The sequence below is a fragment of the Crassostrea angulata genome, chromosome 10 (genome assembly GCF_025612915.1).
Source record: "Crassostrea angulata isolate pt1a10 chromosome 10, ASM2561291v2, whole genome shotgun sequence".
NCBI lineage: Eukaryota > Metazoa > Mollusca > Bivalvia > Ostreida > Ostreidae > Magallana > Magallana angulata.
Genome location: NC_069120.1, coordinates 7,051,942 through 7,066,433, shown reverse-complemented (window position 1 = coordinate 7,066,433; position 14,492 = coordinate 7,051,942). Strand labels below are relative to the sequence as shown.

Genomic DNA, 14,492 nt, shown 5'->3' with positions numbered 1-14,492 from the left:
AGGTCTCATGTGACCGAAGTGCAGTGCATAATGGCGGCTGCAATTGTCATTGTTTTGGCTGCGGCTGTTGTACTTTTTACGGCGTGGCTATTCAAAACAGAGTTGGCAAAGAAAAAGGTTAACAATATTCCAGGGCCAGTGGCTGTACCAATTTTAGGCAATGCTCATCAGTTGAGAAATACAAGCAGAGGCAAGTAGTTAAACTGTTATATGCAGTCTATACGTACAGGTCCAGAGTCATCAGCTCAGGGCTCAAAGTAGACTTTTAAAGAAAGTCGCCAAATGGCAACCAACTTTGAATTTAACTCGTTATTTTCAAATTCAGGTCGCCAGTAGTAAAACTTAGTGTAGCTTTAAGATATTTACATATTTTCTCTCATTAAATAAAAATACTGTAGAAAACAATAAAAGAAATGTATTGTTGAAAGATTATTGCACGTTTCACGTCTGGCAAAAAAATAAATAATTTCTATCAAATCAAAAATGACACATCATATTCATTATTATAATATTTTCTGGCACTAGAAGTTTTCTTTTACATTGATTCTTGGGAGACAACGAAGTCTACTAAATCTCCAGAATTGATTGTTTTGAGTGGATACGTAAAAAGAATATCTTGTACGAAGTTCTTTCACATTGGCGTAACAAAATAATTTTAACTTCTTGTTATGTTAAAGTGTCACAAACATTACTGAACATATATTTGTCTCATGCAGTCTAATTTGCAGATAAAACTTCCATTGGACTAAGGCCTAAAAAAAAAGTTGTATGTTTAGGGTAACCCGACCTAACATACAAAAAAGCCCCGATCCTACCATTTTTAGATGTCCGTTTTAATCCGATTGCAGAGTTCTTGAAATCTTTTTTCTGTTGTCAGTCATTTGGACTGACTACCATCTGAAGTTTGTCAGTCCGGACAAATTTCTATCAGTCCAAAATATTTTACTAGAAGGATGTAAAACTATATTTGAATTTTATTATCAATTTATTTCGTTCTTAACTTACAAGCCTCCCAATTTCTTTCAATTTTTCCTGATTTGATTCCTCTTAACTTTCACATTTTGGCTTCTCACGTTCACATTCTTATTTATCACTTCATTAATTTTAACTTCCTTCCCTCTCTCTCATCAACTTTCCTTTTTTATCTTTCTTTCTCGTTCTCTTTTTCTTTCTGCACACATCATGCCACAGGGACTTAGTTGTCGGATAGTGGAGTTCTTATTATTTGTTCCCGAAGACATAAATGATTAAAATTAGTATTTTTGTGTGTATTTATGTGTATAACAATGAAAACATTAACTTAAAACCCTGTTTCAATGTGTAAAAAGTGTATTTATATACATAAAAAACGTACAAAAGACGACACTCGCCATCTTTGATTTATAGGGGGCCATCGCTTCATGCTATGTTTTAAACAAGTTCTCCAATTTCTCCAAGTGATTTCTGACTATATCTATGTTGGAAAATGATCGAAAGCTTTATTCCTATCGCATGACTATACATCTGTTAGTTGCATTATAAACCCACCGTGTCAATATGAACTAAACACTCACCAAACTTTTCGAAAGCATTTAAGTGACGTAAATTATATTCATTAGTACTGAAATGTTCCGAAAACGTATGATCAGTCTAGAGAGAGCGAAAAAACCGCAAAAAAATCTCGGATCTCCTCAGTGATTACCCAGAATAGTTTGCATCAACTTCGTTGCTTTTGTACGAAATTTAGTCTTGTTTTCGAAAGTTCCCCTGTCAATTTTTACTGGTCATTTGGAATGACAGGCAACCTCAAGTAATCGGTCCTTGGTTATTTTAATCGGTCTTGCCGACAGGACCGAAAGATTTCAAGAACTCTGGATTGTGAATTTTATATTATTTCTATTAAAAAGTCTGTTTTTAAATATGACACAAACAATATTCTTAGGATTCAAGCAGAAAAAATATGATAAAATAAAAAAAAATCACTACCTACCTAACCTAATTTTTTCATCAGTGTTACCCTAAACACACAATTTTTTTTAATAGGCCTAAGTCTCTTCTTTGTATATAATAATAGAGGACTGAAACATGCCATGTTGTTTCAATAGTCTGCCATATTTTATTTATTCTGAAAGATTTTTGAACCCGATGTAAAATTTTTAAAAATGAAGTGGGTGGATATTTTTTGTCGCCAAATGGCGACTGGCTTTTAATTTAAGTTGCAAAACCTGTATTTCAATTGCATATGCGACCTATTTAGTCGCAACTTCCAGCCCTGGTCATCTTTTCTTTATAGTAAAACTTTAATTGTTGGTGATTGAACAATGTTTAATATTTATTATTATAAATATTTATTACTTTTGAATCAATGATATTTTGTTATAATCAATTTTTAACAGAATTCACAGATCAACTATTTAAGTTCATCGATGAGTATGCTGAGTATGGAGTATTTCGACTGATGCTCGGAACAAAACTCACTGTTGCTCTGTATAAACCTGAATATGTGGAGGTTTGTTTAACTGCATGACCACAGCCTGTGTTTTGCTTGACATCAAAGCAATTTCAGACAGTATCCTCGTAGATGTACAGATAAAATATGTATTGTCTTATATCAAGGTTGACTAATTCAGATGTTGATCCTTGATTTTTAAATTTGATCTTTGTTTATTAAATTATTGTTAAATCTTTTTGCCAATAAAATTTTCTCTCCCACACTCAAAGCCAACTTGTGCAAGTAGGTTTAAAGAAGTTAAATGATGCCGATTTTCAAATATTCTTAGACATTGATCTAGGACGTCTTAGATACCTTTGATGTCAAATAAAACACTATAAACCTAAACGTTTTGTGCTGGGTATAAGGACTACTGGTACATGCTACAAAAATAAAGTTACCAGGCACTGGCAGTCAGTGATAAGGAGCAGCAATATAATCCCAAACAAGAAGGGCACAAAATATGCTTAAGATGCACTGCTCACCAATTGTTGTTCAATTTCAGAATTTTATGATCAGATGGAGTCATTTATGAACCTTTATGCGGATAGGGGAATTTTTCGACTCTGGCTTGGAACAACATTTTTGGTTGTTATTTTCAAAGCAGAATATGCAGAGGTGTGTTAATTTCCAAAAACAATTGAAACTGATGAATTGATTCAATTAACAGCTAGGACTGTCTATTTTGGACATGTAAAATTCTTGTATGATGCTACTGCACTAGTTGTGTCCCTTGTGATTAGATTTGTTCTAGAAGCTAAAACATTAAGTTTAGAAATCCCTACACTCTTTCAATAACTCTATGTACCCATGCACAGATCCAAAAAATTTTCAAAAGGGAGTCCAAGAGATAATTTATTTCTGCCTTGGGGGGGGGGGGTGTCCACGGCCAATAATGATAATTTTAGAACGTTAATTTAACAAGTTCTAATTTTAGAGGGAATTGCAATCCGGGCTTTTGACATTGTGCAGGCAAATAATATTTTTAGTATAATTGAAATGTTGAATCTTGAAAACCTGCCTTTGTATAACATGTACTAAAAATGAAGATAGAGTTGTTAAATAAATATTGGGACATTGCCAACAGCAAAACAACAATGAAATCATTTTAATTAAAAATCTTATCCATTTACAGACAACTGTAAAGTGTTATGATAATACTTTGATTTTCATATTATTACCAAATCACAATAACCAAGTTAGATTATAAACCAAGTTAGATTATAACTGATGACAGAATTTTTCTTTTTGTAGGTGATTCTCCAGAGTAGTAAACATTTAGACAAAGCAGAAGAGTACAAGTTTCTACATCCCTGGCTTGGAACAGGTCTCCTTACCAGGTACTAGATGTAAATTAAGGCATGTGACAAATTTCCAAGCAGTAGCAAAGAATCTAGCTGTTTTTCCATTGAGTTGGAAAAAAAAGAAAATTCAAGGATTCAAGATTATTTCCAGAGCAACAATTATTGTCATATATTTAATTGCAGCACTGGAAGTAAATGGAAGTCTCGCCGGAGAATGTTAACTCCGACATTTCATTTCAAGATTTTGAATGACTTTGTGGGCGTTTTCCATGACCAAGCCTCCATAATGGTCAAAAAGCTCTCACAAGTGGCAGATGGGAAAGAATTTGACATCTTCAACTACATTACTCTGTGTGCCTTAGATATCATCTGTGGTAATGCATTTGTACTCTCACATAACTAGGAGTTGATCTAGGGCCAGTATCATGAAGCAGTCGTAGATTTAAGCCAATCTTTTACCGTTAGAAACATAAAAAATTAGAATTATTTAGAATTCATATACCGGTAATTTATATCATATTTGTAAAAAGAAATCTGTAAATAATTAAATTATATACCCATTATATGAATGATTGAAGTTTTGAAGAGCATTTCAATGCTGGGGCTTTCAGTCACAGTGGATATTCTTCTTCTATTTCCTGTGCACAATTTTTGTTTTGCTTAACCAGCAATTTTAGGTGATAAAAATGAACACATTTTGAGGACATGTTTTTGTTTTCTCTATTCTTATATTTGTATAGAACTTTCTGTTCTCATGTAATCAATTGTTACTCCCTTTCTACAGGTAACTTGTCATTATAAACAAGTATTTTAAAACAGTTTAATGCTCACATACATATTGCATTTCAAACAAATTAGAAATATTCATTGAATACACAGACTTGGCAAAGCAGAGATTCTCATCTATTTTTACTTAATAGAAACATATATTATTTTTATTATTTAAATTATTGCTTTAGGATTGTATTCATTGGTACAACTTTTCAGTATTCATTTAAAGAACATATAATACAAGACCAGTGGGTCATTTCTAGGTATTTGAGAGTATTATTGTTTCGGCAGTACTCTAGTTCTTGTATATGTCTGAGCTCAGTGTCCTTTATTTCTTTGTAGAGACTGCGATGGGGAGAAGTATTGAGGCCCAAAGTAACAGCAACTCAGACTATGTCAAGTCTGTCTACAAGTAAGTAGTCCCAGAGAAAGGTAGTCCACCAGGTATGTGAACAAAGTGCAACAAGTACCAATCTCTGCAATGCTGTGTATTACTGTAATTTGATTACTGGAACAGTAAAACATGATGAAAATGATTACTTACACATTAACTGCCTTTTTAAGGTGATCCCTAAACATGGGTACCGGTAATAGATAAAATTGCTTTTTACTGTTCAATTTAAGTTCTTCATTTCAATTAAATATTAAATTTATTAACAATGAGGTACTATATAAACAAAATAACTCAAATTGCAAATAGACACACAAAGAAACACAAAAAAATTCATAATACACAATTTGCATTTAATTCAAAATATGACATATTAACGAACCTCCAATATATGGCGGCGGTGCCACACACAGTCAATAACTAGTAGACTAACGCACTTGCATAAGGTATGACTGTATATAAAAAAAATCACCATATATATTTATGTTTAAATCTAGAAATAATAAAGACAAAGTTATCTCAAAAATGCTAATACATTTCTGTAAAGTACTCTGTATATTAAACAATTTTATTATTCACACATAATGGATTTTTGAATTACTATGTCATGAATATAATACAAATGAATAGTTATTCCAGAGCATGAAAAAAACTCTCTTACCATAAATAATGCAAGGTATTGCTCACACTTGAACACTCTCAAGGGCGTCAGCAAAGTGAGACTCCATATAAACTTGTTAAACTAGTTTAAATCTCAAATACACAACTGTATTATGATAAGTAAATAAATAATTTCACAAATTAGTCTCACTTTGCTGATTATCATAATAAAATAGAAAACAAATAGATAAACGTTCAAAAGATATTTTTAATGAGTTTTAAGAAACATAATCTCTAATAAAAGGAATTTGCGCTGAACAGAAACTCTATATATATATATATAATAAACACAGGTAAAACATACGGTACGCGATTCATGCAAATAACACGTTTTATTTTTACCATTACACATGAGATACTGGTATAATGATAAGTTTCATGCTTAGACAGTATGGTAGTTGACTTTATTTGGTTATAATGGTATTGAGGATGTATAATGAGTGTTATTTGTCTGACAGGATGACGGAGCTAGTTCTACAGAGACAGCGCACTCCATGGTATTGGCCCGACTTTCTGTACAACACCATTGGTTACGGCAAGGAACATGACAGATGTCTTAAGATCCTCCATGACTTCACACTGAAGGTTCATTCAAAACGATATTGTTGAGTTATAGTTATCTCTGATCATTTCTGCTGCCCACCTGTGTAAAAAGCAAAATCTTACTCCCTTGGAATTTGCCCTAAACTTTTTTTTAAGCCCATATTTACTACTTTAGATTGGGCCAGTTGTTAGTTCACCCACTGTGGATTTTGGTAAATAGGATGAATGTAAAATTTGAGGGGATTGGGTGAAATGAATCTGCAATTGCTACCTTACTGTTCATACATCTCCCTTACTTTTAGTATCAGATGTAGCTAAAACTGAAGCACAGTTTTCACCCTATATTACCTGAGTATTATCAATTATATATACCTTTACAAAACATATTCATTAAATTAATTTTTAATTATTGAACAGTTTGGCCAAAATATAAGTGTAGGATATACTATCAAACATATAACAGGGATTATATCATACGTTAATTAATATTGTAAAGGTGATTAAAGAGAAAATGGATGCTGTGTCTGATGCTTCCAGCAACAGTATGGAAGAAATGCTGAATCAGCACTCTGACGAGGACGTATACAGAGGGAAAGGTCAAAGGTTGGCCTTTCTGGACATGTTGCTGTGTACAGCTGATGATGGGAGTCATCTGTCTATGGAGGGCATCAGGGAAGAAGTGGACACTTTTATGTTTGAGGTAGATTCATGATCGCACTACTATAATCTGTCCCAAGATATCCTCGATTTACATTTTGCTTTATTACTCAATATTTGTAAATACCACAGGGTTTAAATAATGTTCATTCAGAAGTATAAAAAAATTCCAACAGTTTTCTCTTAAAACACTCCCTCTAGCTTATCAGGTTTAAATACATCGAAAAAAAAATGTGATGTCTATAGGGATTTTGTATTAAATGTAATTGCAACAGACCCAGATGATTATGTTGAAAATTGTGCAAGGTATTCCAAATGACATCCAAATGGAGAAAAGATGTCAACATTCCCCATTATAAATAGGTGTACGAAATCAGTTTTCGTTCCTGTGAATTTTTTCGAGGGAAAAATGATAAAGTGCAAATGAAATTATCTTGGATACATTATTTCAGTTGCACTTCTTTCACATGTATGTATATATTTATTAAAAATTGTCGAAATGTGTTGTATAAATATCGTGGGGCAGACAAAGGAGGCCATACTAAATGTTAAATTGTATTAATGAGCTTTTCACTCCATAATGTTTGATGTTTGACATCATGCAGGGACATGACACAACAGCGGCTGCCATGAACTGGGCTGTCCATTTGATTGGTGCTAACCCAGATGTCCAGGCCAAAGTTCATGAAGAAATGGACCAGATATTTGGTGAGTCCATTATAACATATTTCAGAGCAAATGTGACTGTGAAAATTAAGAATATTCTTACCTCTGTTGTTGGATGAATTGCAGCTATTTGATCTGTTATAGGTGGCAGTGACAGACCGGCTTCAATGAATGACCTGAAGGAGATGAGATATCTAGAGTGCTGTATCAAGGTAAAATATAAAATAGTCTCTATTCTACAGCCACAGAGCTGTGGGATTTTCATTGACCTTCTTCTTTCAGTGTATTCACTGTTATGGAAGTTTATTCATACCCAGGTTATGATGATCATTTTTTGTTGGTCCTGTATGGGAAAGGTGTTGCAATATTATATGGGAGGTACAATTTGGATGTAAAGAGCAGACATTGTATTCAATTATATGCAAATACATAAGTTGTGCAGAAGAGATGAGCCATGTTTTGTAAAGCAAATTCATATTCTTGAATCTTCCCTTTGGAATTCTATTTTTTTCAAATCATTTCCTTTCCATTTCTTCAATTCTTTGCATCCATCAAATTTTTAAATATGGAGTAATGATCGATTCCCATTGGAGTTTTATAAAAGCAATTTTTACTAATATATATATGATATGTTACCTCAACTTTACTTGCAGGAAGCTTTGAGACTATTCCCTTCTGTTCCATTTTTCGGCCGCAAGTTAACAGAAGACTGCAAGTTTGGTGAGATGACTACTGTAAACATTTGGCTGAGTATTTTATTTAGCGTATTTGGCAAAAACGGGGTCCGCTTAATCATGTATATCGCCAAATGTCAAATATACCTATGTATACATAAGTATATAAATAGGTACATATAGAAATGTAGAAAGAATTTAATGCAGCAAAATCAACAGTTTTATTTAGTATGATGATTTGATCAGCAGTACCTAATATAACAACTCATTCAGGCCAAAGGGATTAACCCATAATTCTAAATTGGAATATACATGTATTTATAAGCTCTTTAACATTTGCCAATGGAATGTTATGAAAATTATTTTAAGTTATCAATTATGAAATAGTTTATTCATATTTGTTATTCTTTTAAAATTTGTACGATTTAAATGTACCTGATATCTAAATATGGGACAAATTAACTTCAGATGTAATTATTAAATCAATAAGTCTTCCTCTTATCCTCTTAATATATTTATATTTATATACATTAAAAGAGAAACAAAGTAGTAGGGTGTAATATTGCAGAAGTTTTTACATTTCTTAGTGATTTGGATTGCATATAATGTAGTTAATTAATTAAATGGCAAAGAAAAGCCCCAACAAATCAAGGTTAAAAAAAAAACAGCAATAAGAGAGAGAGTTTAACTGATTGACCCTTTGATGTTTACAGGTGAGTACAGCATTCCTAAGGACACCACTGTGATTATTATCCCTCCCGGCCTCCATAGAGACGAGCGATACTTTCCAGACCCAGAAAAATTTGACCCAAACCGATTTCTGCCAGAAAACAGTCTGAAGCGACATCCTTATTGCTACATTCCCTTCTCTGCAGGACCTAGAAATTGCATTGGTAGGTTACTGCTCTCCCTCTTCCAACCCTTTTTAAACTTGAATACATGATTTTACAACAAATCATTAAGTTGATAAAAACATCGGTAGATATTAAACAATTTTTTTTTAGAAGTCCACCATTATTGTATTGTTTCTGAATCCTAGCATAGGAAGTGTGTTTTTTATCAATTGCAATAATGAAAATTCTGCTTTATAGGTCAGAAATTTGCCATCTTAGAAGAGAAAGTGATGCTGTCTAACATCTTTAGAAATTTCACCGTTACCTCAAAGCAGAGCCGAGAGGAACTGTTTCCCATTGGAGACCTCATAATGAGGCCAGAGCATGGGATTATTGTGGAGCTACGCCCACGTACAACGTAATGTGACCCTTGACCTCATAGGTTTTAAGGGTCACATTTAGACCATTTCACCTGACATTGAACGAGAAGCTCATTTATCTTTAGCGATGGGAAATTCTTATGGAAATGTTTTTTTAAATTACTGTTTATTATTGAAATGATGTACTTGCCAATTATGTACCTGGAATGTGTTAGTGTGTTTAGTGTGTTTAGTGTGTTAGTCATTGTGTTTACTTGATTTTTTAAAGATTTTTACTGCTGATCAGGATCAGTCCTCTACTTGAACTTACTGTGTCCACCAAGAGACTTAACCCTCCCTATATCGATCTATCTTCTCAATTTACTTGATTATATATACCGGTTTTGCAATTGAAAATCCAATACAGACAGTATTTGAACTGTAATGATTATTTTAATTTATACCTTTTTACATAGTTTCTTGCTAGTAGTATTAAATTATTTTCAGTAAGTTTATTGATTGTTGTTTTCATTGTACTAAGTCTTCATTTATATTTAAAATGGCAGCAATGGAATGTTAAAGTTTCATTACTAAATTTTTGTTTGTAATGCACATTTGTTTGGCAATATAAAAAGTTAACACTTTTATAAACCTTTTGCTAACATCCCAATGATTTGTGCCAGAAAACAATAATGAAGAATTTAAAGCTATGATTATGCAATTCATAAAGTTTAAGCTGTTGCAACCCAGTTTATATGTGTATTAACTCTATAAGTGAACATTAGGACTTTTCTCATTTTAATGATAAATGTGTTATCAATAAGAAATATTGATACAGGGATACGTCTTTTTATCTTACACAGTACATATATTTCTTGTATGCAGACGGCAACTTTAATGTACTTCCATGCAATTAATGACAGTGCTTCACTTGCCACTCTGGATTCAGGAACTGAAAGTAGAGGAAGATAGGGATAAATATAATATCTAACAAAAAGAAATCTCTCACACTCCACAAACTCTCTAGTGAGAGACTGAAACAACAGTTTTTACCTCATTCATTGCAAATAACGCGGCTATGGCACGCCAAATTCAAATGAGATACGTAATAATAGTTCCACAGTGGATAAACTAGGTTTCACTGTTTTAAACTATAGAGTACAGACAGAAAACTATAGTTAACGCCGTTAACCTATATTTCACATATGTAAACCATAGTTAACGCGATCATTTATGTTTTAGAAGTGTGAAACAATAGTTAACACTGAAAACAACCATTTGCAATTGTAAAACAGTTTATCTAATAAATACAGTTTCACGATTGTGAAACTATGATTAACAACTCTTAACCACAGTTAACGAATGTAAATTACAGATTACAGATGTGAATCTATATTTATCAGCAAAATCTATCGTTAACGTTATTTGCAGACAGATAAATATTATCATTCATTAACTATAGTTTACAACTGTTAAATATAGTTTTACAGGTGAAAACTATAGTAAACGGTCGTTAAAAATAGTTTACGAATTGGTAACTCTAGTTTACGAACCGTAAACTATAGTTAACAATAAACTATTGTTAACTATAGTTTAGCGTAAGTAAACTATAGTTAACTATAGTTTGCGGTTCGTAAACTAAGTTACCAGTCGATAAACCCTTTTTCATCAAATGAGAAACCATGTTTAGCTCATTTTTGTGAATTTGGCGTGTCATTTGCGGCATCAGAGGCTTCTGATTTTGTCTGTGTGTCCTTGAATATTTCTGAAATAAAAAAACAGGGTCATCTCAATCCAAGAATCATGGTGTAAACCTCTTATTTAGAGAGTGATATCTCAATTTGAAAAAAACAAACATATCTCAGATTTTTAAATGATGTATATCATACATGTACATGAATATCAAAGACAGAATTGTTTCTATAACTTATGAATTTAAACCTGTACCTGTTTTCATTCAAAATAAACCATTTCTTATAAAGATTAGAAGCTGTACATACGAATTTCGAAAGAGATATCAGTTTGACCTTGAGATATTAGATATCAATTGACTGCTCTGACAGAGAGATATATCTTCTGCTTGGATAAGCTTGTAATTATGAATTGCTGAAAGTATTTAAACATTAAAACCATTTAACACTCACGGTGCATGATTGTAAGTTTACAGATAATGATGATGAAGTCCTGTAGGCGGATCTTGTCGTCTCTGTCCGTGTATCGCCTGACTATAGCCATCTCTATTCTCCTATTGACTGGAAAGCCTAGAGTAGAAGCCAATTACCTTAGAAACATTAAACCAGTGTGAACAGAAAGATGTGCATTAGATGTGGTTGTCAAGAATTAAACAGTAAAATATGTATTGGATGTGTTATCAAGAATCAAACAGATATGCATTATACGTGGATGTTAAGAATCAAACATTGCGAAATGCATTAAATGTGGAAGTCAAGAATCAAACAGTAAGATAAACATTGGATTTAGATGTCGAGAAACAAACAGTAAGATAAACATTAGAAGTGGATGCCTTCGACCTGCGGCCTCAGACAACATCTCCAACTTCAGGTCCAACAATTTATGTGTTACCCTCATACCCAGTCAACAACTGTATATTGTTATACTTTCATGTTAAATACTGAAACCTGATTGGTTTAGACGCGGTTCATAATCTGTTCTATTACCCTCAGCGTTAGCAACGCACTTATCAACGGGTAACATTATATAAAAAAGTAACTGTTTGGGAGGGTAACAGTTGAAATTGACACCCCGAGAAAACCATTGTCAACCGACGCTTCGCGTCGGTTGACAATGTTTTTCAAGGGGTGTCAATTTCAACTGTTATCCTCCCAAACAGGCACTATTTATTTTGTTATACTGAATGTCTTAATTTTAAAGAAAACATCACTGCTTTTAGATAGGAATAACGTGAATTCTAAGGCGAACCGTACGCGCATGATTTTCGCGCATGTAACGATTCGTAATGTTACCCGTTGCTAAGTGCGTTGCTAACGCTGAGGGTAACAGAACAGATTATGAACTGCGTCACTCACAACCAATCAGATTACAGTATTTAACATGAAAGTATAACAATACAAATTGTTACTTGCTCGAAAACCAGTTGACAATGGTTTTCTCGGGGTGTCAATTTCAACTGTTACCCTCCCAAACAGGCACTATTTATATAATGTAATATTTTCTTCTGTACTTTCAGTCGTGGGAGATAAACTAATTTCATTGTTGTGCATAGTATACTGTTGTATTGTTCCTTAATAGTGAATATATATATATAGATAGATAGATAGATAATTTATTGACAAAAACCACATGTGGCGCAAAGTCATACATACAGTATACAAATACAATTAGTACATATATTTGCTTATGTTAAATGCATCATGTATGAAGTTACAAATATTTCTTGGTGATTTAACATCTGCTGGGTTAAGAATTTTATTAGATATACGTGTGTTATTTAAAACTGAACAATTGTCACTTCGTAGTTGTTTATAAAGAGGACATACAAATAAAAAATGATATTCATCTTCAACAACATTGTGACAATTAATACAATATCTTTCGTCCCTTGGAATAATAGGGTTACAATACCTGCCAACCTCTATCTCTATCAACCTCTTAATTGATTTAAAGAGGAACGAATTTTCTTGGAAATGGAAAAATTTAAGTATGGTTGAATTTCAAGTTTTATTGTACTTTTTGATTGGCTGTAGAATGATAATTTTCCATTGCCTTTTTTAAAATATTGTTAATGTCTCTAAAAACTCTATTTTCAAATTACGTTTTCAAGTTTTTTTCAAAATCAGTAATTTTAGACAATCATAGATAAAGTCATTTATAAAATGGCACAAATTAAAAATCTTTTATTATAAAACGTAATACATGTGTGTGAAAATATGTAACAACACAAAAGCATTGACTCTTTAGGTAGATTAGAAATATATTTAAATCAAAGTACTGAAGTACTGACGGGAGTTGATTTTATCGATTATCATTTATTTTAAAATCAACGATAGGTGATTTTGCATGGCAAGTAGTATCAGTAATCGAAATATTTCTGAGAAATTGTATGGATCCAGGCAAGATTGAACTCTAGTTTTGTTCAACCAAACGCTCGACTGTCTCCGTTTATCTCCGACAAGCAAGAGAGACTCTCTGTTTTGTGGGATATTAACGGAGACAGCCGAGCGTCTGGTTGAACGAGACTAGTACATTGAAGTTTATTCTATCAATACATACGACTTCAAAAAATATCTAAACTGTTTGTACCATTTTAAAATCTTACTATTTTCATGGTATTAATAAATAGGTCTTCTTGAAAACAATGTTTCAGAATACATTGCATCTGAATTTATCGATTTTTTTCAGGAACTAAGTGTTGTCAGCGGTATTGATTTGTGCTTAGGTCCAAACACTGTTTCACTTTCGGTTTGCCCGAGTAAGTGCATAGGAGAGTTGATTAAAATCAACTCCCAAAAAGACACGAGTTCTTTTCCTATCAACTAGATATAAGTTGACAGAGGTTTTGTGTGAGCACATCACGGCGCTGCTGCATACCAACACACTGCCAGGAATCAGCAGTACATTGTATAATACAGGAACTGAAAGTGGACAACAATCAAATATATGAGTAAAATCAGCAATACATTGTAGTATAGGAGTAAATCAGCAGTGATACATGGACTGAAAGTAGACAACAACAAATCACCAGTACTTGTCAGTGAATAACAATTAGGAACTGAAAGTACATAAAATAAGAGTAGAATAAGCAGAACAATATAGAAACTGAAAGAAGACAAATGAAAAGCAATATAGGAGTAAAATGAGCAGTATTACTTATATTGTTTGTCTTTTCAATTGAACACAATGGAGAAATACGTTCTTTGAAAAAATCATTTAAAAAGTCTGCAATAGATTTTCTATCCAAATTTGAAGATGATATTTATACGATGATTTTAATTTTTATTTGATTAATATCATTAAAAAATGACCATGTCATCGACTTTTTTTTATACCTGGGCACATGCCAATGTGCGTTGTCACCGTGTGTCGTTATTTTTCTAAAATTTTGCGGGAGAAGTACTGCGCAAACTCTAAGAAAAGAGTTAAATGTACATCATTTCGAGGTTTATTTTATGAGAGAAAACAACTA

The 14,492-nt window shown here is 32.7% G+C and overlaps 2 protein-coding genes across 3 annotated transcripts in view; one reads left to right on the top strand and one right to left on the bottom strand.

Annotated features, from left to right (window-relative positions):
- Positions 1-9,843, top strand: LOC128166213 (cytochrome P450 4V2-like). Of its 2 annotated transcripts, none has more exons than XM_052831222.1 (12): positions 1-190; positions 2,376-2,488; positions 3,725-3,810; positions 3,958-4,148; positions 4,888-4,957; positions 6,055-6,181; positions 6,636-6,839; positions 7,402-7,504; positions 7,607-7,674; positions 8,116-8,182; positions 8,850-9,029; positions 9,228-9,843. In XM_052831222.1, exons 1-12 carry the CDS (start codon positions 31-33, stop codon positions 9,389-9,391), a joined length of 1,533 nt encoding a protein of 510 aa, XP_052687182.1. In that variant the 5' UTR covers positions 1-30; the 3' UTR covers positions 9,392-9,843. The 2 variants fall into 2 exon arrangements, with proteins under 2 accessions (XP_052687182.1, XP_052687181.1); XM_052831221.1 differs by lacking the exon at positions 2,376-2,488 and adding an exon at positions 2,976-3,088 and having other exon boundaries at positions 2-190.
- Positions 9,844-13,843: 4,000 nt separating this feature from the next.
- The window catches only part of LOC128166210 (calpain-9-like), a 31,432-nt gene continuing 30,783 nt past the window's right edge, over positions 13,844-14,492 (bottom strand). The window contains exon 20 of the mRNA XM_052831218.1: positions 13,844-13,941. Coding sequence (XP_052687178.1) covers positions 13,915-13,941 — 27 coding nt within the window. The 3' untranslated portion in view covers positions 13,844-13,914. The remainder of the gene's footprint in view (positions 13,942-14,492) is intronic.